At 49.0% G+C, this 25,206-nt stretch overlaps 1 protein-coding gene across 1 annotated transcript; it reads left to right on the top strand.

Moving 5' to 3' along the window:
* The first annotated feature begins 1,781 nt into the window (after positions 1-1,781).
* LOC123058515 (GDSL esterase/lipase At5g45670) lies at positions 1,782-4,164 on the top strand. Its single transcript, XM_044481229.1, has 5 exons — positions 1,782-2,166; positions 2,844-2,968; positions 3,098-3,343; positions 3,453-3,705; positions 3,795-4,164. Exons 1-5 carry the CDS (start codon positions 1,923-1,925, stop codon positions 4,016-4,018), a joined length of 1,092 nt encoding a protein of 363 aa, XP_044337164.1. The 5' UTR covers positions 1,782-1,922; the 3' UTR covers positions 4,019-4,164.
* The last annotated feature ends 21,042 nt before the right edge of the window (positions 4,165-25,206 follow it).

Genomic DNA, 25,206 nt, shown 5'->3' with positions numbered 1-25,206 from the left:
CCGGAACCCCGCCGGCGCTGATCCTCCACGACCCGGGCACCCGCATGTCCGGTGGGACCGGGTACTCGGCCTCGTAGAGGAGCCGAGCTTCGTCCTCGTGAAGGTGGCGGCGGCCGAAGCCGTTCGTCGCCGCGCCGTCACCTGGGAAGCGCTCGGCCATGGTTCGAACTGGAGATGGCGAGTGGAGAGGGAGGAATGGGGGAGAAACGGCGTGTCGGCGGTGGAGAGTCTGTGCAACACCGGCGCGTCGGGGGTCAGCTTATATAGGCGAGGGCGCCGCGCGTACGCATGGCCGCCGTTCGTATGCGTGGCGCGTGAGGGACGCGCGTCGTCCGGTCTTCACTGCGCCGCCCGTGAGGCATCAATGGAGGAGCCTGACCGGCGCGGCAGCGCGGCAGCTTTGGCATTGATTCACGGCGGAAAACAAGGCGATGAGGACGACGAAGCGGCAAAAAGAGAGACGAGTCGCTAGCAAGGAGGGCCCGTGTCTTTTTCGCGCCAAAAACGATTCATCCGACGCCTCCGAGCACCCCCCAACGCGCCGGATTCGGATTGGGTCCGCCGACGCCAATTTCGATCCGAGCCGATAAAAAATAGACCATTAAGACGTGATTATATCAGTTTTTCAACACCGATGGCCAAAAAATCACCTAGAAAGCCTTCTTGAAGGCGCGGCTAGAGATGCTCTAAACGTCGACCGCATTTACGCGCCTGCACCAGCGAACCGTACTACATGACCGCCTCAACGCACGCTAAATTCAAGGATCGAGAGCAGGGTAGAAAGCACTGTGGCATGTGAGATCCGTTGGGGCCTACGCATGATCGTTCTGCCGGTGCTTGCACCAAGAAGTCAAAACGGTGCAATACACATGAAATTAGGACACCGATTCCTCCGAGCTAATGCTTATTCTCCTTATTAGTAGATGAGGTAAATCTGTTGCCTTTGTTTTTTTTTTTACTTCTATCACATCGTGTCAATAATCTGCAGCAACCACGAAATATCTCGAATCATCAATGCTGTAACGCGTTTTGTTTTCTGACCTTGGTGGGGGGCGGGACATAGACACATGGTGGCCTAGATTCAGGCCGCTGATGTGGTCGATGCAAGTAAATATAGATATATGGGTATGAAGGCACGCGCATGTGACTCGAAGCTCCCATGCTGCAAAGGCTGATATGCAACTTTTTTTTCTTCTGAAACCGCAATGCACGTATACTCGAACTCGAGTCCCCTCACATCAACACCCGTAATGACACATTGACACATCATTCATTGAATTTTCGAACGAACACGTATCAAATTAATCCAAGCGCCCTGAACAAACATGCATACTATCTACTCCTACTACTTTGTCACCATTTACGGGTGCATCATTCATGTACTAGCAAAACTGTCAAAAAGACACCAGTTACCACTTGCACCAATCTATGGGTGCATGCTGTCCTCCTGAATAGTACGAAAACGACGAATGACGCCGGCCGACATCCTGAGCCCAGGCCTGACGTGAAAGACACGAGCCGGCACTGTGTCTGTGTTACGGTGCGACCTGCAAATCCCCCGGCCATCTCACAGTCCTTGCATTGCACACTGCACCAGGCATGCCGCCGGCGCGGCACCACGACGCGTGGTGCTCAATCAATACGGCCCCACGGCGACCCAACCGTGACTGCTCCAACCATGCATGCACGACGCACATGCAGAGGTAGCCCGATCCGGACGACTTCCGGAGCGTCGGCCATTACATGATCTAGCTCTAGCCACCATCAACCAGCTGCCCTATAAATACGGCTCGAATGTGCCGGTCTCTTCCGGTCGTCGATCACGCATTTCCTCCGCCCACCTACCCAGCCCGTCCGCCGCCGGCCGGCCTCGAACCTTCCAAGCTAAGCAGCTAGCTAGCTAGCTACAGCGGCGGCGAGGAATGGAGCGTGTCTCGCCGTGGCTGCTGGTGGTGGTGCTTCTGGTGGCCGCCGCGTCCGGGCGGAGCGCGCGCGGCGATCCGCAGGTGCCGTGCTACTTCGTGTTCGGGGACTCGCTGGTGGACAACGGGAACAACAACGACATCGCGTCGCTGGCGCGGGCCAACTACCCGCCCTACGGCATCGACTTCCCGGGCGGAGCCACCGGGCGCTTCAGCAACGGCCTCACCACCGTCGACGCCATCTGTAAGATCCCTCTCTCATCTCTTTTCTTTTCTTTTCTTTCCCCGTGTTTAGCTCCTGTAAAGTAAAGCAGCTTATCAGATGAAGGATCCTTTTAGCTCGATCGATCAATATGCATGTGATTTCCTAGTCGAGTTAAGACTGCACAGATCGGCTGAATGTACGAGGTGTTTACTTGTGGTCAACCCGAGACCCCTTCAGTCCTTCACTTGCGGTGATGACGATGTCTCCGTATGCTAGCTAGGTTGGTAGTCTAAAAAAGGAAAAACATCCATGACGCGCACGGGCGGCCACGATTTTAGTGAAGGAGCGCGCGGACGGACGATGCAGCTGCGAGGCTCAACCCAGTTAAGCAGCACCCCGTGACTGTGCCTGGAGCCAGGTGATCGCTGGAATCATCAAGGCTAAAGGAGGCCATTGCGCATCTGTACTCATGCGTGTAGCCCGTGTGGCAATTCGTTAAAGACTAATAAATCGTTGGTTATGAAGTTCACCTGCATATCCATGTCGATTTTGTCTGGCGTCCTAACGAACTAGTGACTAAATAAGTTTAGTGATGTAGATGTTCACCCTGTCTAGGTCTACTTCCATTCCATGCATGCACCATCAAAAGAAAGAGAGAAAAGAACACAAGTTCGGATTAGCACCCGCACGTTTAATAAATTTTCTGCTGTTTTCAGCTCGGCTTCTGGGCTTCGACGACTACATCCCAGCGTACGCGGGAGCAAACAATGATCAACTCCTCTCCGGCGTCAACTTTGCCTCCGCCGCCGCCGGAATCAGGGACGAGACCGGCCAGCAACTGGCACGTACTCACAAACTTTTTTTTTTACTTTTTTTTCGCAGAAGAAACGTGATATATATGATCCTCTTGATGAAATAACGTGGCCTAGCTAATTAACGTTGCACGAACACTGCCAAACATGGTACGCAGGGACAGCGCATAAGCTTCGGCGGGCAGCTCCAGAACTACCAGGCGGCGGTGCAGCAGCTGGTGAGCATCCTGGGGGACGAGGACTCCGCGGCGAACCACCTGAGCCAGTGCATCTTCACGGTGGGCATGGGCAGCAACGACTACCTCAACAACTACTTCATGCCCGCCGTCTACGCCACCAGCCGGCAGTACACTCCGGAGCAGTACGCCGACGTGCTCGCCAGCCAGTACACGCAGCAGCTCAGGGTACGTAGTGCCAACACGTACGATCGAGTGTTGGCTGATGCATGGCTCATCTTGAAAACGCATGCATGGCTGTTGGCTGATGCTGTGTATTATGTGGACGTGCTTGCAGATCCTGTACAACAACGGGGCGAGGAAGGTGGCGCTGATGGGGGTGGGGCAGGTGGGGTGCAGCCCGAACGAGCTGGCGCAGCAGAGCTCCGACGGGGTCACCTGCGTGGCGCGGATCAACGGCGCCATCGAGATCTTCAACCGGAAGCTGGTGGAGCTGGTGGACCAGTTCAACACGCTGCCGGGGGCGCACTTCACCTACATCAACGCCTACGGGATCTTCCAGGACATCATCAGGTCGCCGGGGGCCAACGGTAAGGAAGAATCTGGTAACCGAGCTGCACGTTTGTACTACCGAGAGTAGTCTGAAGCTGAGAGAAATGGAGGGGTGTGGTGGATGCAGGCCTGACGGAGCTGACCAAGGGGTGCTGCGGGGTGGGGAGGAACAACGGGCAGGTGACGTGCCTGCCCTTCCAGACGCCGTGCGCCAACCGGAACGAGTACCTCTTCTGGGACGCCTTCCACCCCACAGAGGCCGCCAACATCCTCGTCGGGAGGCGGGCCTACAGCGCCGCCCAGCCCTCCGACGTCCACCCCGTCGACCTGCAGACGCTCGCGCGGCTCTAGTTATGCAACAACCTCCTTCTCCAAAGAGAAAAAGAAATTATACGGATCGCATGAATTATCAACATCAGAACCTATATGCTGGCTATATTTTGCTGTGGTGTGTGGAGTGGTCCGTGGGAATGAAAGTCGAGTGTTTTGTTACTTCAGTGCACTGCATGCGACAAGCAAGATGTATGTATGTGTGCATCTGAACAACGTACGTACGAGTACTTGTAAGGAGTAGTATATGCTATAGTTACACTTTCCGGTTTTGTTATTGTGATTAAGGATTCATCCATCATTGTGCTTCGATGTGAAACAGCACAGTTCCAAGAAAACTATCATTGTTTCTGTATGAAGAGCGTGCGTGTTTGTGTGTGTGCGTTTTTTTACGGAAAAGGACATCTGATGATTCGCATCATACCAGACTAGTCCATGGCCGTTGGATATGATGCGAGATGAACGTCTGATATGCTCCTGAGGATCCGCACGAGATTAGCCTTCGTACGTAACTTCTCCCGCAACTACACATAGTAGAAAACAGGGCTTTGGTTCAAGCGTGCCAAGCCCATTAATGTCGGTTCAGTCAAGAACCGGAACTCATGGGGGGCATACGTCCTGATTCGTGCGCCCAGGGACCCAGCCGGGCCTCGGGAGGCATTTGTCCCGGTTTATGTGGACCCATTTATCCTGGTTCTAGACAAGAACCGGGACCAATGGGCCTCGCTCCTGACCCACAGCCATTGGTCCCGGTTCGTGCCTAGAACCGGGACAGAAGGGGGGCCTTTAGTCCCGGTTCCAGCCACGAACCGGGACAAATGAGTTTCCTATATATACCCCCTCGCCGGCGAGCAGAGCAGTCCACACTATTCTGTTTTTTTGGCCTGCGAGGGGAGGGCATTTGGGTGCTCTAGCTCACCTACTATGCACATGAGGTGTTCGATGAAATGCATGAGCCACGTTAGTTAAGTTTTCTCCTCTCGAAGCTCGACCTCCGAGCTTCATTTTTTCCCAAGATTTGTCTAGGTTTAGCGGTCCGTCACGCCCCGTCCCCATCTTCACCGCCATCGATCGCCCGCGCTGATCTCGTCGCTGGCACCACCATGGTGAGCCTCTTGTTCTTATCTTCTTTCTGAAAGAAAAAAAATCTTATTTTAGATAGATACTTGTCTAATTTTCTTACTTTTGACACACATAATTATATATAATGCACGCAGATGAACCGGCAATGGATGTACGGTGACAGACACACCTCCGAGTATAATAAGGGCCTGCATAATTTTCTCGAAGTGGCCGAGCAAACAAGCAGAATGGTTTTATGTGTTGTACATGCCCTAACTGTGGGAATACGAAGTCTTACTCTGACCGGAAAATCGTTCACACCCACCTTCTTTATAAGGGTTTCATGCCACACTATAATGTTTGGACGAGACACGGAGAAATAGGGGTTATGATGGAAGACAGCGAAGAAGAAGAGGACGATGACAACTATGTGCCCCCTGAATACGGTGATGCTGCAATGGGGGAAGCTGCTGAAGATCAAGAGGAACCAGACGATGTGCCCGATGATGATGATCTCCGCCGGGTCATTGTCGATGCAAGGACACAATGCGGAAGTCAAAAGGAGAAGCTGAAGTTCGATCGCATGTTAGAGGATCACAAAAAAGGGTTGTACCCCAATTGCGAAGATGGCAACACAAAGCTCGGTACCGTACTGGAATTGCTGCAGTGGAAGGCAGAGAATGCTGTGCCTGACAAAGGATTTGAGAAGTTACTGAAAATATTGAAGAAGAAGCTTCCAAAGGATAACGAATTGTCCGACAGTACGTACGTAGCAAAGAAGGTCGTATGCCTTTTAGGATTGGAGGTGCAGAAGATACATGCATACCCTAATGACTGCATCTTCTACCACGGTGCGTACGAGGATTTGAACACATGCCCGGTATGCGGTGCATTGCGGTATAAGATCAGATGAGATTCCTGATGATGTTGATGGCGAGCCCCCCAGGAAGAGGGTTCCTACGAAGGTGATGTGGTATGCTCCTATAATACCACAGTTGAAACGTCTGTTCAGAAACGAAGAGCATGCCAAGTTGATGCGATGGCACAGAGAGGGTCGTAAGAAAGACGGAAAGTTGAGAGCACCCGCTGATGGGTCGCAGTGGAGAAAAATCGAGAGAAAGTACTGGGCTGAGTTTGCTGCTGACCCAAGGAACGTATGGTTTGGTTTAAGCGCGGATGGCATTAATCCTTTCGGGGAGCAGAGCAGCAATCACAGCACCTGGCCCATGACTCTATGTATGTATAACCTTCCTCCTTGGATGTGCATGAAGCGGAAGTTCATTATGATGCTAGTTCTCATCCAAGGTCCTAAGCAACCCGGCAACAACATTGATGTGTACCTAACACTATTAGGAAAAGGGCTAAAGATGGAATTAACACTAATGGCGCACCAGACATGTGGTGCGCCATTACTATATACTAAAGGCGCACCATGTGTTGATGCGCCATTAGTGTGCAAATACTAATGGCGCACCACGTCCACGGTGCGCCATTAGTAATTTTTTTTAATTTTTTCAAAACTACTAATGGCGCACCGTAGGAGTGGTGCGCCATTACTAGTTGAACTAGTAATGGCGCATCATGCCACGGTGCGCCATTAGTAACTTGGCACAAACATTCGCCCGAATGCCCCCCCGGGACCGCCTTTTCAGTTTCAAAAATAAAAATAAAAGAAAATGATAGAAATGTCAAAAAAATTAAAAGAAAATAAGATTCCCATGTGATATGTGGTCTAGTTGTTAGCAAAATTTATAAATATGAATTTTCAACTTTTTTGCAAAATCTCTCGAGAATTTGTAAAAATGGGCACAACTTTTGCGTACGAACTCGGATGAAAAAGTTTTTTATATGAAAAATCATCTACTCGAAAAGTTACATCCAAATTTAACTGGGGAAACCCCGTTAAACATTTTCAAAATCCTTAAAAACCTAATAGAAAAAAGATACGGGGCTTTTAAGATATGGAGAGTCAAAAAAATTCAAACTTACTAATGGCGCACCTGCCCATGATGCGCCATTAGTATCTTTCCGCCTTCAAAATTTAAAATAAGTTAAAAAAATAAAAAAAACTTACTAATGGCGCACCTGCCCATGGTGCGCCATTAGTATCTTCCCGCATTCAAAATTCAAAATAAGTCAAAAAAATAAAAAATAATTACTAATGGTGCACCTGCCCATGGTGCGTCATTAGTATCTTCCCGCCTTCAAAATTCAAAATAAGTCAAAAAATAAAAAAAAATATTACTAGTGGCGCACCTGCCCATGGTGCGCCATTAGTATCTTCCCGCCTTCAAAATTCAAAATAAGTTAAAAAAATGAAAAAAAGGTTACTAATGGCGCACCTGCCCATGGTACGCCATTAGTATCTTCCCGCCTTCAAAATTCAAAATAAATCAAAAAATAAAAAAAAGTTAGTAATGGCGCACCTGCCCACGGTGCGCCATTACTATGTCGTATATATGGCTGGGCGCACCTCCTCCACTCCACCTCTCCTCCACTCCATCTCCTCCTCTCCTCCACTCCATCTCCTCCTCTCCTCCACTCCATCTTCCCTTCTCTCCTCCACCATACTACCCTCCTCCTCTCCAGCGACCTCCTCCTCCTCTCTGGCGACCTCCTCCTCTCCGGGGACCTCCTCCTCCCTCCTCTCCTCTCCTCCCCTCCCCTCCCCTCACGGTTTCTCCTCCCTCCTCTCCGGCGAGCTCCTCCTCCCTCATCTCCTCCCATTTCCTCATGGTTTCTCCTTCCTCCTCTCCGATGCTTCGGTGAACTCCTCTTCGGCGACCTCCTCCTCCTCTCCGGCGATGTAGGCGAGCGCCTCTCCGGTGACCTCCTCCTCCTCCTCTCCGGCGAACTCCTCTCCGGCAAAAGAACACGACAAAAGAACGTACAAGATCCAAAAACAGGAACAAAATTTGAAATAATATCGTGCCAAAAAACGAGCAAAAAAAACTAGCAAAAAATGGGCAAAAAAATCACGATCCAGATCCAAATTCAAAATTCAAAAATAGCAATGGCGCACGGTGGGGGTTAGACGGTGCGCCACTACTATTTTCCTGCCTTCAAAATTCAAAAATACTAATGGCGCACCGTGGCCTATACTAATGGCGCACCGTGGCCTATACTAATGGCGCACCAGTGGTGCGCCATTAGTATACCAGATACTAATGGCGCACCAGTGGTGCGCCATTAGTAAAAAATACTAGTGGCGTGATACTAATGACGCACCAGTGATGCGCCATTAGTAGGCAAAACTGGTGCACCATTAGTAGCCCTTTTCCTAGTAGTGTAAGGCCATTAGTTGAAGAACTTTTATAGCTGTGGAATGGAAACGGTGTACATGTGTGGGATGAGCACAAACAGGAGGAATTTAACCTGCACGCGTTGCTGTTTGTAACCATCAATGATTTGCCTGCTCTCAGTAACCTTTCAGGACAGACAAACAAGGGATACCACGCAGGCACGCACTGTTTAGCTGACATCGAAAGTATATACCTAGACAAATGCAGAAAAAATGTGTACTTGGGCCATCGTCGATTTCTTTCGACCAACCATCAATGTCGAAAGAAAGGCAAGCATTTCAAAGACGAGGCAGATCACCGGAAGAAGCCCGCCATGCGTACCGGTGATCATGTACTTGCTATGGTCAATGATTTACATGTAATCTTTGGAAAGGGTCCCGGCGGACTAGCTGTTACGAATGACGATGAGGGACGCGCACCCATGTGGAAGAAGAAATCTATATTTTGGGACCTACCCTACTGGAAAGTCCTAGAGGTCCGCTCTTCAATGGACGTGATGCACGTGACGAAGAATCTTTGCGTGAACCTGCTAGGCTTCTTGGGCGTGTATGGGAAGACAAAAGATACACCTGAGGCACGGAAGGACCTGCAACGTTTGCACGAAAAAGACAGCATGCTTCCAAAGCAGTATGAAGGTCCTGCCAGCTACGCTATTACCAAAGAAGAGAAGGAAATCTTCTTTGAATGCCTGCTCAGTATGAAGGTCCCGACTGGCTTCTCGTCGAATATAAAGGGAATAATAAATATGCCAGAGAAAAAGTTCCAGAACCTAAGTCTCATGACTGCCACGTGATTATGATGCAACTGCTTCCGGTTGCATTGAGGAGGGCTTCTACCGGAAAATGTCCGATTAGCCATTGTGAAGCTATGTGCATTCCTCAATGCAATCTCTCAAAAGGTGATCGATACAGAAATCATACCAAGGCTAAGGAGTGATGTGGCGCAATGTCTTGTCAGTTTCGAGCTGGTGTTCCCACCATCCTTCTTCAATATCATGACGCATGTCCTAGTTCATCTAGTCGACGAGATTGTCATTCTGGGGCCCGTATTTCTACACAATATGTTCCCCTTTGAGAGGTTCATGGGAGTCCTAAAGAAATATGTCCATAACCGCGCTAGGCCAGAAGGAAGCATCTCCATGGGCCATCAAACAAAGTATGTCATTGGGTTTTGTGTTGACTTCATTCCTGGCCTTAAGAAGATAGGTCTCCCTAAATCACGGTATGAGGGGAGAATGACTGGAAAAGGCACGCTTGTAGGGGACTTAATAATATGCAGGGACGAGCATTCTTGGTCTCAAGCACACTACACAGTCCTACAGAACTCTACCTTGGTGACCCCGTATGTCGATGAACACAAGAACAGTCTGCGCTCCAAACACCCGGAGCAGTGTGATGACTGGATTACATGTGAACACATCAGGACTTTCAGCAGTTGGTTGGAAACACATCTCAGAGGTGACAACACTGTTTGTGATGAGCTGTACTCATTGTCCAAGGGACCATCTTCGACTGTATTGACTTGGAAAGGATACGAGATAAATGGGAATACATTTTACATGATCGCCCAAGATCAAAAGAGCACTAACCAAAACAGCGGTGTCCGCTTTGATGCAGCAATCGAGAGGGGAAAGGACACATATTATGGTTACATAGTGGACATATGGGAACTTGACTACGGACATGATTTTAAGGTCCCTTTGTTTAAGTGCAAATGTGTCAATCTGTTAGGAGGCGGGGTACAGGTAGACCCACAGTACGGAATGAAAATAATGGATCTGAACAATCTTGGGTACACTGACGAACCGTTCGTCCTAGCCAATGATGTGGCACAAGTTATCTATGTGAAGGACATGTCTACCAAACCGAGAAAAAGAAAAGATAAGGAAGCGAATACACCATATGATGAGCCAAAGCGCCACATAGTTCTTTCAGGAAAAAGGGACATCGTGGGAGTGGAGGGCAAGACAGACATGTCCGAAGATTATGAAAAGTTTCATGAAATTTCTCCCTTCAAAGTCAAGGCTGACCCAAGCATCCTGATAACGATGAAGATTATCCATGGTTACGACGCAATAAGCAAATGACACAACCGAAGAAAAAGTGAAGACTTTCTCTCCATAACTATTATGATGATACCATACCAATTTTCAACCTTTTCCTAGTTCATTTGAAATGCCTGTTGTAACAGACGAGTTTTCGTATGAAACCCTGATATCTCGAAACAGATTGTCCGTTTTGTCAAAATGATTTGAATGTTTTGTTGAAATGCCTATTGAAATGCTTTGAATGTTGCATTTTATAAATCTCTAGTATTATTGAAACTAAGATTATATAGAATTTATGCAACTAAAATTATCATAGTATTTACTGTTCAAAACATTAAAAGCAAAAAGAATTTTAATAAAATAAATACAAAGGGCAAAAAAGAAAATAAAAGAAATAAGTATAAACAAAATAAAATAAAATAAACTTTTATGAAATAAATAAGTAGAAACAAAATAAAATAAATAAGTAGAAACGAAATAAAAAATAAAATAAACTTTTATGAAATAAATAAGTTAGAAAGAAAATAAGACAAAATAAAATAAAATAAAATAAACTATAATAAAATAAAATAAATAAACCTTAATAAAATAAATAAAAATAGAAATAGTAAGTATTTTGTTGTAAGTAGAAACAAAAGAAAATAGATAAAGCAAAAAAGAAAATAAAAAAACTGGGAAAAAAATTAAAAAAAATGCCACATACTGGGCCACCATGGCCTGAATACGACTAGAAACCCATCCATTGGCCAGGATTCAGGCCCACAGAACGCCCAGCAGGCCCACAGGCATAGCAGTGCGAGATAGGCCCAGAGGCCTGCAGTTCAGAGGAGCTCAATGTAGATGGCGGGGCAAGGCTTATAAACAGGTACTGCCACTCCTCGGCTAGCAAGGTGGGACTAAACATCCCACCGCACCGTAGCTTTGGCACGCGCAGGAGATTGGTCCCGGTTGGTGGCACAAATCGGGACTAAAGGTGGGCATTGATTCCGGTTGGTGCCCAAAGGGTGGCATTGGTCCCGATTCGTACCACCAACCGGGACCAAAGGCCTCTGCTTCCCACCCTTTGGGCTGCTGAAAAGAGACCTTTGGTCCCGGTTGGAGGCAACAACGGGGACTAAAGGGCGTCATTGGTCCCGGTTTTTGTCACGAACCGGGACCAATGCTTCATCTATATAAGCAGCAGTCACGAAAATTTTCATTCAGTTCGTCTTCCCCGCACGACGATGCCGCCAGGCTGCCTGCCCTCTGCCTCGTCGTCGCCGTCGCCGCCCTGCCTCCCACGCCGCCCCAACGTCGTTGCCGTCCCGCACCACCCCTGCCCCGACGCCACCGGCCATGCCGCCTCGTCACCCGTCGCCGCGCGCCCCTACCCCACCGTCGCTATCGTCGTGCCCTGCCTCATCGTCGCCGTCCCCGTGCCCTGCCTCCTCGTTGCTGCCCCCTGCAGTGAGCTCATTCTCCTCGTCGCCCGGCTCCCTCTGCATATATGCATTTTCCTAATTAAGTTTAGATGTGTAGTTAATTTAGATGTGTATTTTAGATGTGTAGTTAATTTAGATGTGTAGTTTAGATATTATTGTTGAATATGCTAATGTTTGTATGTTCATATGCAAAGAAAATGTCAATTTTTTTCATAGAGTTCTTATGATTTTTTTCTGTTGTAATTTTGTTCATAGAATTTTGTTGATTTTTTTCTGTTGTAATTTTTTTCATAGAATTTTTATGATTTTTTCTGTTGTAATTTTGTTCATAGAATTTTTATGTTTTTTTTGTTCACAGAATTTTCTTTGTCAATTTATGTATATGTTTATATTGTGTATGTATAGGAAAATTGTGTATAATCAAAGTCATTTATGTATATGTTCATATTTAGAAGAAAAAGCAGGAGAGGAAAAATGAAAAGAAGAAGAAGAAGAAGAAGAAGAAGAAGAAGAGGAGAGGAAGAAGAAGATGAAAAAGAAGAAAAAGAAAAGAGGAGAAGAAGAAATGAATAGAGGAGAAGAAGAAGAAATAGAATAATATAAAAGAGAAGAAGAAGAAGGAATAGAGGAGAAGAAGAAGAAATAGAATAATATATTATTCTATTTCTTCTTCTTCTCCTCTATTCCTTCTTCTTCTTCTTCTCTTTTTTCTTCTTTTTTTTTCTTCGATCTCCCTCCTCTATTCCTTTTTTCTTTTCCTCTTTTTCTTCTTCTTCTTCTTCCTCTTCTTATTTCTTATCGGGTATGTCGTTATCGATATACCCACCTCCCCGATAACTTTTAGTAAGTACTACTTAGAAAGTGTTTAATATAATTAGTAAGAAAAATAATAGAACTAGTTAAACTAGTTTATTTTTAGTAAGTACTACTTCATTTTATTTATAGTAAGTGCTTAGTAGTTGTACTAGTTGATTTAATAAAACTACTTTATTTTACTATATATAGAAGTTGTTTATTTTTAGCAAGAAAATTAATAGAACTAGTTTATTTTTTTAGTTCAAGCAATTATTCCCGCATCGACGTCAACGATGCCTATCTCGCATCCTTGTCGTCGACTCGGCGGAGGAGGCCTGCTTGATCAGAGGGGCCATGTCCGGGACTGGGCTCCGCCGGGATGGTATTGGAAGGTGCTACCTTCCGGGGGCGTAGGTTGATGAGGAGCCAGCCCGTCGTTGACCCGATCCTTGTTTGGTGGCGGTCGCTTGGGCCAGTGACGGTGCCGAGGCTTCCGGACACCGCGAAGGTGGTACGTCACCGTGCCAGCGAGGAGGATGAGCACGTCCGTCGCTACATGATTGCGTTGGAGGGCAGATTCGGCAATATCTGGCAGGTTCTTCAGGGATCTCACTGGAGCTATGATCCTGTGATGGTTCCTTCTCTTTGGGTGTCCACCGCCCGCGCCGATACCCGTCGGGCACTACGGTTCTAGCTAGCTGTATTAGCGATACTATATGTATGATAGTATTCGAGGTGTATTAGTGATAATATTCAACGATGTACGGGCGCAAGAGATGATCTAGTTTTGCTTATAATTGAATGCATGCAAATTGGAAAAGTACTCCTACTTTGAATGCTAAAATTGCAGAGCACTATGAAAGGCATATGCATTTGATTTTAGGTTTTTTAGTACATATATTTAATTGTAAGTTTAATATTTGAATTATGAACATAAGAAATGTCATACTCAGACGACGAAACTCTCCCGGGGGAGTGCGATTGGTGCCACGACGACCGAGGTCTGTGCGACAGGCCTCGCCTGGACGAAGATCGGCGCTTCAGTATTAAGCTGGAGGAGACCTTCGATGTTGAAACGGTATGCAACAAAGACAAGTGTTTTTTTCATAATTAAGCACGACTTCAACTATTTCAACGTGTAATTTTCATCTTCTACAATTCGACTAGCTTATCCCATGCCATGCAAGACGTATGTCTTGGAGAGGATGGGTTTTGAAAACCATGAAAGTTTTGAAACAAAGAAAATTCACCTACGGACCCATCATGGTGTGGATTTTGAAGTAAAGTTGTACAATTCTGAGAGCGTAACCCATTTTGGTTGCAAAAAATGGGAAGCACTTTGGAAGATGTATGGTTTTCATGAGGATATGCTTGTCACCATGGATCTTGGTGATCCTGAAATCGAGCAAGACAATATGGACATTTGGGTCCTTGTTGATACACCTCCAATTATACCGCTATGTGAGTTTCTCAAACATAGTTATTAGCTAATTTATATTGTTCATTTCAAAATAGTTGACAACTTATTTCCATTGACAACTTATTTTCATTCTTCAAAGAATCTGCGGAAGATGGTAGATAGAACCTACTATACCGAAGGCTCCGAATTAACTTATCAGGAGAAAAATCATCTGATCGCATTTTGTACTGATATTGAGAATTACAATATCTACAATCAAACTCCTCAACATTATGGTCAATACATGCCACTAGTACACGTGTTGAACCACGGTAACTACTATGGAGATACCCTGGTAAGATTTTTTACTATTACGACATCCGTGCATCTTTTGCATACTTCTAAAACTAGTACATCATTTGCTAACTATGAAGTTATTACTATGTTTTTCAACAGATAATCCCAGAGGATTGTGTGCCTCATTTGATGTATCAAAAAGGTAGCCTTAATATTTTGAACATACAACCAGGTCATCCTACGAATCTCAACTATTCATATCGGATTTCTAAAAAAAGTGGAGACATGCTAATCAAAGAATGTAAAAATGTATGGACAGTCGTAAGAAGGTTCTTTGAAGCAAAAGGAAGTGAAGCGCAAGAATTGGAGACAGGATGATCTCCATTCTCCATAATGAAGAGTCAGGGTCTATATTGTTTTATACTATTTTACCTTAAAGAGGGTATTTAGGTCCTACCTAATACTGATGATCATGTGCCTAGAACAATTAAGTAGGGTTAGTTTGATGACTATGAGGATGATGATCGTATGACTTGTTGTTAATAACGAGTAGAAGTTGTATGATGATGATTAGTAGGACTTATTATTATGATGATGCATGATGCGGACATGAAGAGTTATTATATATCAGTGGGTGAAATGAACATGGATTGGATTGAAGTGAAGGTAACATGCATGTGATGCATGTCGAAAGTAGTACTAATCCAAACTTGATCAAGTTAGGATTAGTATTACTTTCGACATGCACCACATGTTGCCTTCACTTTAATTTAAGCCATGTTTAAGCATAGCAGTAGCGTTGGTAAACCAAGCACGGAGATAAGAGAGGACACTTCTCTCTATTAGCTAGCTAACACACCCTAAATTACCCCCTAAACTACCCCCTTTCAGAAAAAAAAAACAAAAACCTCAGTTCCTGCCAGCTGCTGACGCGTGGATGCCTATTTGGTCCCGGTTGGTGCAACCAACCGGGACCAAAGGCCCCCCTTCCTGGGCTCGCAGCACCGGCCACGTGGAGGCCCATCTGTCCTGGTTCGTGTAAGAACCGGGACTAAAGGCCTAATGCTTTAGTAACGACCCTTTAGTCCCGGTTCAAAAACCGGGACAAATGGGCCTTATGAATCGGGACAATAGGTCTTTTTTCTATTAGTGCTATCAGGTTCTTAGACATTCCTTTTCTTCCTCCCGTAGATGTTGCTTCCTGCTTCCATGCTTTTGTGCGGATGAACAAAAAATGGCACAACTCACTCGTGAGATTGAGTAGACGATTTAAGGAGTATATGCTATATTTACAATTTCCGTTTTTGCTGTTGTAATTAAGGGTTCATCTAACATTGTGCTTCGTTGTGAAACAACACAGTTCCAAGAAAATATCAATTGTTTCCGTTGCGTTGACCCCTCCTATGATGATTGGCCCCGATGATGACTCCATGGATGAGAGGGGTTGCAGAGCTCTATGGTTCCTTCTCCCCTTGTGCTAGGGACACTCCACCCATGCTTCCTACCTCGCCCATTGTGCCACCTACCTCTATGGGAGAGCCCATTGCCGTGGTTGTGGCTCCGGTGTTGTAGATCATGTTTGAGTTACAGAGGATGTGTGAGGGGTCGGTTTTGCCATCAACGGAGCATCTGAAGGTGGACTCGATGGTGCCCTCAGTCGTGACTTGAGTGCCCACTACACCTCCTTTGGAGCCTAGCCAGGTGTCCGCAGACCGCAGATGATGAGGACGCTGCTCCTATGGTTGTTCCTGTGGTTGATGATATCATGTCGCACCGTGGAGGTTCTGGCGTTGCGGTCACCCACTCGCACGTGGTTGTTGGGCAGGTGGTGTCTGTGCGTGACAAGGTCGATGGGATTCTCTTCCAGATAGAGCTTCACACCTTGCTCGGACGTTCGGAGGCGGCTAGCCCTAGATCTGGCAAGACAATTGTGGAGTAAGCTCTTAGCAGCAAAAGAAAGAAGGGTGGCGCCACAGGAAAGGCATTGGTCATCAGTCTCTTGGGTGTCCTTATGGCCTGTTTGGCTCTGTGCATTTGGTGGTGCTCGTGGTCTTCGGCTGAGATACTCTCTTTGGAGGTTTCTTTGCGATGTAGCAGTGTGGGGGTTGGTGGTCATTGCATGCTGGGTATGTTTGTCGGGTTGATCGTGTGTTTATGGGGTTGCATGCTCTGTGAATAGTCCACATGTGGTTGGTTTGTATCGGTTTTGGTCTGATTTTCCGTTAATTAACTAGGCAATTTTCTTCTGCTCAATTATTCATTGAGGCAAATCTTTTGCCTATCTTTAATAAAAACTGTCTCGGCCCTGGCCTTGGTCTCTGAAGTTTCGTCCATTGACAAGCACATGTTTCTTATAATAATAACTTGACTTTAGTGATTCCCTTCTCTAATGGAAATTGACAAGGTTGTCTTTTCTTATAAATATAACACTGTCCTCGGATCAAATGGTTTCCCGGTCTCCTTTTATTTAAAAGCTTTGGAAAATGATTAAAGACCTTGTTTATCATATTATTCAAGAGTTCTGCCTGGTAGTGTGGACATCAAATACCTTTAGTATGCCACTGTTTCTCGTATCCCGAAATGTAAAAGGGCGGATAATATCTGCCAAATCCGCCCCATAGCTCCGATTAACGTTTCGTTTAAATTCATTGCTAAAGCCTTTGCTAGTTTTCTGTCTCTAATACTGCATAAAGAAAGCCCGCGAAGCGTAAAAGATGGCGACTGCGTGCTCTAGCGAATGCCGTGCCGATTCACCCCCGCCCTCGCTGGTCGACACCTCCGCCGCCTCTTCGGGCTACGGCGTCACCCCGGTGACCGAGCTCCCTTCCGCCTCGCCGGCGCCTAGCGACGTGCTCGTCCCTCCCCTCCCTTTGACCGTCCCTGCCCCCGTCCCCCGCGTACACTGGGCTGACCTCGCCGACGAGGAGCCGTTGTCTTCTCCAGCTAGTCGCCCCTCTCGCCTGTCCGCCGCCTCCCGTCGCTCCGCTGAGCCCAGCCGGGCCGATGGCTCAGCCCCCCACGTGAGGGGTTCGGTCGCCGGCTCGCGGCCGCCGCGGCCGCCGTCACCGCCCTCGAGCTCGACTCGGGCGGGTGGGATTCAAGGCGCGACCTTGCGTGTAGGAGGGGTTCATCGCCGTCGGCCGCGACCTTGGGGGGTGGTTGGCCGCTCTGACCAGGGTCGTGCTCGCTCGTCGTGGCGTCGTCCGGTGACCTGCGGATGCCCGGCGTCTCCGGCCCCGGCGGCGGCTCGGCGTGATTTGCTTCCCGCAGCTCTGGTTGTCCGTGCGTCGCCCTTCCGCCCTTTCATTGCGTCATTCGGCTCCTCCTTGTTGTGCTTCCGCGCATCCATTCCCTGGGGTCGGCTGTAGTTGGCCCTTCCGGTCGGGTCGCCGGTGGCGGCGACGGCGGCGAGCCTTGCTCCTCGGGGGAAACCCTATGGATCGGGGCGCCTGCCTGCTCGTTGGGCCGCGCCTCGCCTACGGTCGGCCTCCTGGGCCGCACTACGGATGGCCTCCTGGGCCGCGGCCCGGCCCATCCTCGGCCCTGCCCTGGGCTCCCGTCCCGCCCGATGGACCGGCCAGCTGATCCTGGGCCGGTTTCGTGCCGTCTGGCTTCCGGGTGGCCTCCCTTCCGCCTCAGTGCCATCCACCACCGCCACCCTCGACCCTGCTTGCTCCCCCCTCGCCCCCTGCATGTCGCCTCCTTCATCCGGCCTCCCTCGACGCCCGCCCCTCCCCCGCCCTCCCCTCCTCCCTCGTCGCACCAGACTATGCCGCGCGAGTGGGACGACGGGGCGTCCCGACCCAAGCATCGCTCTGTCGACCGGCGCGAGGCTGCGTGATACGTCTCCAACGTATCTATAATTTTTGATTGCTCCATGCTATTATATTATATACTTTGGATGTTAATGGGCTTTATTTTACATTTTTATATCATTTTTAGGACTAACCTATTAATCGGAGGCCCAGCCCAAATTGCTGTTTTTTTTGCCTATTTCAGTGTTTCGCAGAAAAGGAATATCAAACGGAGTCCAAACAGAATGAAACCTTCGGGAACGTGATCCAAGAGACTTGGAGTGGGCGTCAAGAAACAATCGAGGAGGCCACCAGGCAGGGGGGCGCCTACCCCCTGGGCGCGCCCTCCACCCTCGTGGGCCCCTCGTTGCTCCACCGGCCTACTTCTTCCTCCTAAATATATCCACGTACCCCCAAACATCCAGGAGCACCACGAAAACCTAATTCCACCGTCGCAACCTTCTGTACCCGAGAGATCCCATCTTGGGGCCTTTTCCGGAGCTCTGCCTGAGGGGTCATTGATCACGGAGGGCCTCTACATCAACTCCATGGCCTCTCCGGTGATGTGTGAGTAGTTTACTTTAGACCTTCGGGTCCATAGTTATTAGCTAGATGGTTTCTTCCCTCTCTTTGGATCTCAATACAAAGTTCTCCTCGATCTTCTTGGAGTTCTATTCGATGTAATCTTCTTTTGCGGTGTGTTTGTTGAGATCCGATGAATTGTGGTTTTATGATCAAGTTTATCTATGAACAATATTTGATTCTTCTCTAAGTTCTTTTATGTATGATTGGTTTATCTTTGCAAGTCTCTACGAATTATCAGTTTGGTTTGGCCTACTAGATTGATCTTTCTTGCAATGGGAGAAGTGCTTAGCTTTGGGTTCAATCTTGCGGTGTCCTTTCCCAGTGACTGCAGGGGCCGCAAGGCACGTATTGTATTGTTGCCGTCGAGGATAAAAAAATGTGGTTTATATCATATTGCATGTGTTTATCCCTCTACATGATGTCATCTTGCTTAAGGCGTTACTCTGTTCTTATGAACTTAATACTCTAGGTGCATGCTGGATAGCGGTCGATGATGGGGTCATGTACCTAGGGTAGGGTCACGAACCTGATCTAAGTACCTTACCCAAGGACACCCTTAGAAGAGGTCGCCTTCCAGTCGACCAACGAGGGACTCACTCGACTGACTTGAAGGACTCGACCATGAGGACTCACTCGACCACCAGGAAGTCAAGAGGCACTCTGCACTGCAACGGCCTGTAATTAAGTAGGCTTTATAGTAGTAAAGACACTTTATGTGGGGCGTTACCAGTAACGCCCCAGACTTAACTCACCTTAAACCCTCTCCTACGTGGGCTGGCTGGGGTCCTGGCGCACTCTATATAAGCCACCCCCCTCCACAGGCAGAGGGGTTCGGCATCTTGTAACTCATATACTCATAATCCACTCGACCGCCTCCGGGCTCCGAGACGTAGGGCTGTTACTTCTTCCGAGAAGGGCCTGAACTCGTACATCCCTTGTGTTTACAACCTCTCCATAGCTAGGACCTTGCCTCTCCATACCTACCCCCCACTCTACTGTCAGGCTTAGAACCACGACAGTTGGCGCCCACCGTGGGGCAGGTGTTTTAGCGATTTTGTGGAGAAGTTGCGATTCTTCCGAGTACTATCATCATGGTGTCTGCTGGAGTTTTGGTCGGGGGTCAAGAGATCCGTCTCGGCACTCTCACCTTCATCGCCGACGACTCCGCGTGGCTCCAGGAGGCTCCACTCGACGTAGATGCGCTCCCCGTCCGCGGTGCGACGCATTTTCGTGCATGTGTCCGCGGCGTTCTGCTGCGGCAACCGTCGACCCAGTATCGGTCGGCTCCTTCATCGTCCACCCTCCCGGTCTCCCGCCAGCGCAAGCGCTCGGGCCGGTCGAGGCTTCAGCGATGGGTGAGGCACGCGGTGGCTCGCCAATCGGCCACCACCCAAGTTGCGGCAATCGAGCCCGACGAATCTCTCTACGGCTTGTTCGATCTGTCGACTGGCTCCGTAGAGACTGCATCCGAGTGCGGTAGCAGTGATCCAGCGGCGGAAATCTTGATGGTCGACGGGCCCCGCAGTCCCCCTGGCTTCGCCCGTGATGAGGGAGCCGGTGACGGAGGCGACCCCGCACGACGCCACGAAGAGTACCAGCCCGAGCCACTCGACTCTCTGCAAAGGGAGGAACTTCGCCGCAGGAACGTGGATGCCCTGCGTACTCCCATCGCAGGAGAAACCCCCGAGGCTCGTGCCTTGGAGGAGGCGCGTCTGGCCAATTTGGCCGAGCGCACTCGACTGGAGAACCTTCAGCGAGCACTCGACGAGCGCGCGCGGCAACGAGTTCCCGACACCAGTCGACGTCAACTCTTCCCGCCGACTCAGGTATATCGAACCCCAATTCAGAATTTAGCAGCTGCGACCCGTATAGCAGAGTCCATCCAGCCTTCGCAGTCGGAAGCTGGCAGAGGTTTGCTGCAGATCAGGGATCTGCTCCGGGCAGCAGGAGATCAAAATTCAGCCGTGTCTCAGTCGCGCAACAGAATTCACAGTCGATCCGTCACTGTGAATACGGTTCAGTCGGCTCACAGCCCCAGATCGCCTCCGCGGCGTGAAGGGCGCGAGAATCGGCGAGATCAATATGGCGACAGACTCGACCGAGATGATAGGCGTCGAGTGCCCAATTCCCCTCCGAGGGGTGGGTCTTACGCTCCTCGGCAGCCAGATGACAGGCGTCAGTACAGTACAGGGCGAAGGGTTCCAGTCGACCCCAGAGAACCAGGCTTCGATGCGCGATCCATTATCGTGCAAGGTTTGGTCGACCGGAACAGAGCCCATCGGGGCGGACTCGACAGAGATGCGCCCATAAGCAGTCGAGTGCATGTTTCTGGTCCTAAATGTTTCAGCAGAGCTATCAGAGCCGCAGTTATCCCTCCCAATTTCAGGTTGGCAACAGGAGTCAGCAAGTTCACTGGTGAGTCTAAGCCTGAAACTTGGCTTGAAGACTACCGAGTGGCAGTTCAGATTGGTGGTGGGAACGACGAGGTGGCCATGAAACACTTGCCCCTCATGCTGGAAGGTTCTGCCAGGGCATGGTTGACTCAATTACCTCCTAGCAGCATTTACACTTGGGAAGATCTGTCCCGAGTGTTCATCAGAACGTTTGAAGGAACTTGCAAGCGACCAGCTGGATTGACAGAGTTGCAAGTCTGCGTGCAGAAGGCTAATGAGACCCTCAGAGAGTATATTCAGAGGTGGATCACTTTGCACCACACTGTGGAGAATGTGTCTGATCATCAGGCAGTCTGCGCCTTCAAGGATGGCGTCAAGAACAGAGAACTGAGTTTGAAGTTTGGTCGAACCGGTGACATGACCTTGAGTCGGATGATGGAGGTTGCTACCAAGTACGCCAACGGCGAAGAAGAAGACCGACTCCGAAGCGGCAAGCACAAGCCGAGTCAGTCGGAAAAAGGAAACACCAGTCGGAAACAGAAGCGGAAGGCTGAACCCGCAGCTCCTGGAGAGGCTCTGGCCGTGACTCAAGGAAAGTTTAAGGGGAAACCAAAAGGATCCTGGAACCCCAAGAAGGTAAAGGATAAAGAAGGGAACGACGTGATGGATATGCCATGTCACATTCACACGAAGAAAGACGAAGAGGGGAATATCATTTACCCGAAGCACACCACTCGCCAATGTCGACTCCTGATCCAGCAGTTTCAGGGAAAACCGTCTAAGGACAAGGAGAAGGAGTCGGACAAGGCCGAAGGCAAGGAGGACAGTGAGGAAGGATATCCGCATATCAACTCCACTCTGATGATCTTTGCAGATGTGGAAAGCAGGAGTCGACTGAAAGTCATTAACCGAGAGGTGAACATGGTTGCCCCAGCAAAAGCAAATTATCTGAAATGGTCTCAAACACCTATCACATTCGACCAATCTGATCACCCGACTCATATTGCCACCCCTGGGAGGCAAGCTTTGGTGGTCGATCCAGTTGTCGAAGGCACTCGACTGACAAAGGTGCTGATGGATGGTGGAAGTGGGCTGAACTTGTTGTATGCAGACACACTGAAAGGAATGGGCATTCCGATGTCCCGACTGAGCACTAGTAACATGAGCTTTCATGGAGTTATACCAGGGAAGAAGGCTGAGTCACTCGGCCAAATAGCTTTGGATGTGGTGTTTGGTGATTCGAAACATTTTCGCAAAGAAAAGTTGACGTTTGAGGTCGTGGGTTTTCAGAGTGCATATCATGCCATTTTGGGGAGACCAGCTTACGCACGGTTCATGGCTCGACCATGCTACGTGTACCTCAAATTGAAGATGCCCGGCCCCAAAGGAGTGATCACTGTCACCGGTGATCGGAAAAAGGCAGAAGAGTGCTTTCAGAAGGGCTCCAAGATTGCCGATTCCCAGGTGACAGTGGTCGAGTTCGAAGAATACAAGCAAAACGCAGATCCGAGTGACTTGCTGCGATCAAAGAAACCCGCCACAGAGTCTGCATTCCAGTCGTCCGGTGAGACGAAGCCTGTTCACATTCACCCGACCGACCCCGAAGCAGCTCCGACCCGCATCTCCACAACACTCGACCCAAAATAGGAAGAAGCGCTCATCCAGTTCCTCCGTGAGAACTGGGACATTTTTGCATGGAAGCCCGCTGACATGCCAGGTGTTCCCAGGGGACTGGCTGAGCATCGCCTAAGAGTCGACTCATCTGCAAAACCAGTCAAAGAGCATCTTCGGCGGTCCGCCGTCCAGAAGAGAAAGGCCATTGGTGAAGAAGTGGCTCGACTGTTGGCGGCAGGATTTATCCGAGAGATATACCACTCCGAGTGGCTCGCTAATGTCGTCATGGTTCCTAAGAAGGACAAGTCGCTCCGAATGTGCATTGATTTCAAGCACATCAACCGGGCCTGCCCGAAAGATCATTTTCCTCTCCCTCGCATAGATCAAATTGTTGACTCGACCGCGGGATGCGAGAGGTTATCTTTTTTAGATGCCTACTCCGGGTACCACCAGATCCGTCTGTACGGACCCGACGAGGTAAAAACAGCTTTCATCACTCCATTCGGGTGCTTCTGCTATATCACCATGCCATTCGGCCTCAAGAATGCCGGAGCCACATTTATGCGAATGATTCAGAAGTGTCTACTCACTCAAATCAGTCGGAATGTGGAAGCATATATGGATGATATCGTTGTCAAGTCACGAAAAGGTTCCGACCTGCTCGCTGATCTCGCCGAAACATTTACCAACCTCAGAAGATATGATATCAAGCTCAATCCATCAAAGTGCACATTTGGAGTTCCTGGTGGCAAGTTACTCGGTTTTCTCGTTTCCGAACGGGGAATCGACGCTAACCCAGAGAAGATTGGCACTATTCTCCGAATGAAACGCCCTGTGCGAGTGCACGATGTCCAGAAGCTTACTGGATGCTTGGCCGCATTAAGTCGATTCATCTCACGACTCGGTGAAAAGGCATTGCCTCTTTACCGACTGATGAAGAAGACAGACAAGTTCGAGTGGACTCCAGAAGCTGATGCAGCGTTTGCCGAGCTAAAAACTCTGCTCTCCACCCAGCCGGTGCTTGCTGCTCCAATCAGCAAAGAGCCTCTGTTGCTCTATATCGCAGCCACAGGACAAGTCGTCAGTACTGTGCTTACGGTCGAGCGGGAAGAAGAAGGAAAAGCTCTCAAAGTTCAGCGCCCAGTGTATTATTTGTCTGAAGTCTTGACTCCATCCAAGCAGAGATATCCTCATTATCAGAAGCTTGTGTATGGAATATACATGACCACAAAGAAGGTTGCTCATTATTTTTCTGATCATTCCATCACAGTCGTCAGCGACGCTCCACTATCAGAGATTTTGCACAACAGAGATGCAACTGGTCGAGTGGCCAAATGGGCGATTGAACTTCTTCCCCTTGATATCAAGTTTGAGGCGAAGAAAGCCATTAAGTCCCAGGCAATAGCAGATTTCCTCGCCGAGTGGATCGAACAGCAGCAGCCGACTGAAGTTCACTCGGAGCATTGGACCATGTTCTTTGATGGCTCTAAGATGTTGAATGGTTCCGGTGCTGGGGTTGTTCTGGTTTCCCCCAGAGGAGATAAGCTCAGATATGTGCTCCAGATTCACTTTGATTCCTCCAACAATGAGGCAGAATATGAGGCCCTCTTATATGGGTTGCACATGACCATTTCACTCGGCGTCCGTCGCCTGATGGTCTATGGCGACTCGGATTTAGTGGTCAACCAGGTGATGAAGGAGTGGGACGTGAGAAGCCCAGCCATGACTGGATACTGCAGTGCAGTAAGGAAGCTGGAAAAGAAGTTCGAGGGGTTGGAACTCCATCATATACCCCGCCTGAAAAATCAAGCAGCTGATGATCTAGCAAAGATAGGTTCCAAGAGAGAAGCCATTCCGAGTGGTGTGTTCTTGGAGCATATACACACTCCGTCAGTCAAAGAAGATCCTTTCACCGAAGAAGCTCCACAGCCCAAGAGTGCCACAGATCCGACTGAGGTTGAAGTCCCAGCGGTGGTCGACTTGATCATGGAGGTCTTGGTGGTCATTCCCGACTGGACAGTTCCGTATGTCGCATATATCCTGAGAAAAGAGCTTCCGGAGGATGAGGAAGAGGCGCGACAGATCGTCCGTCGATCTAAGGCCTTTACCGTAATCAAAGGACAATTATACAGAGAAAGCGCGACTGGAGTTGGTCAGAAGTGCATAACACCAGAAGAAGGTCGACTCATCCTCAATGACATTCACTCGGGGACCTGTGGTCATCATGCGTCCTCTCGGACCATCGTGGCCAAAGCATACCGAGCCGGATTTTACTGGCCAAAGGCGAATGAGATGGCAAAAGAGATAGTGGATAAGTGCGAGGGATGTCAGTTCTACTCGAATATGTCGCACAAGCCTGCGTCGGCCCTAAAGACCATCCCACTCGTCTGGCCTTTCGCAGTATGGGGACTGGACATGGTCGGTCCTTTGAGAACGGGACGAAGTGGCTTCACGCATGTACTGGTGGCAGTCGACAAGTTCACCAAGTGGATCGAGGCTA

This window comes from Triticum aestivum, chromosome 3A (assembly GCF_018294505.1).
Source record: "Triticum aestivum cultivar Chinese Spring chromosome 3A, IWGSC CS RefSeq v2.1, whole genome shotgun sequence".
Lineage (NCBI taxonomy): Eukaryota > Viridiplantae > Streptophyta > Magnoliopsida > Poales > Poaceae > Triticum > Triticum aestivum.
The sequence above is the reverse complement of the archived record's forward strand: the minus strand, read 5'-3'. Positions and strand labels throughout refer to the sequence as shown.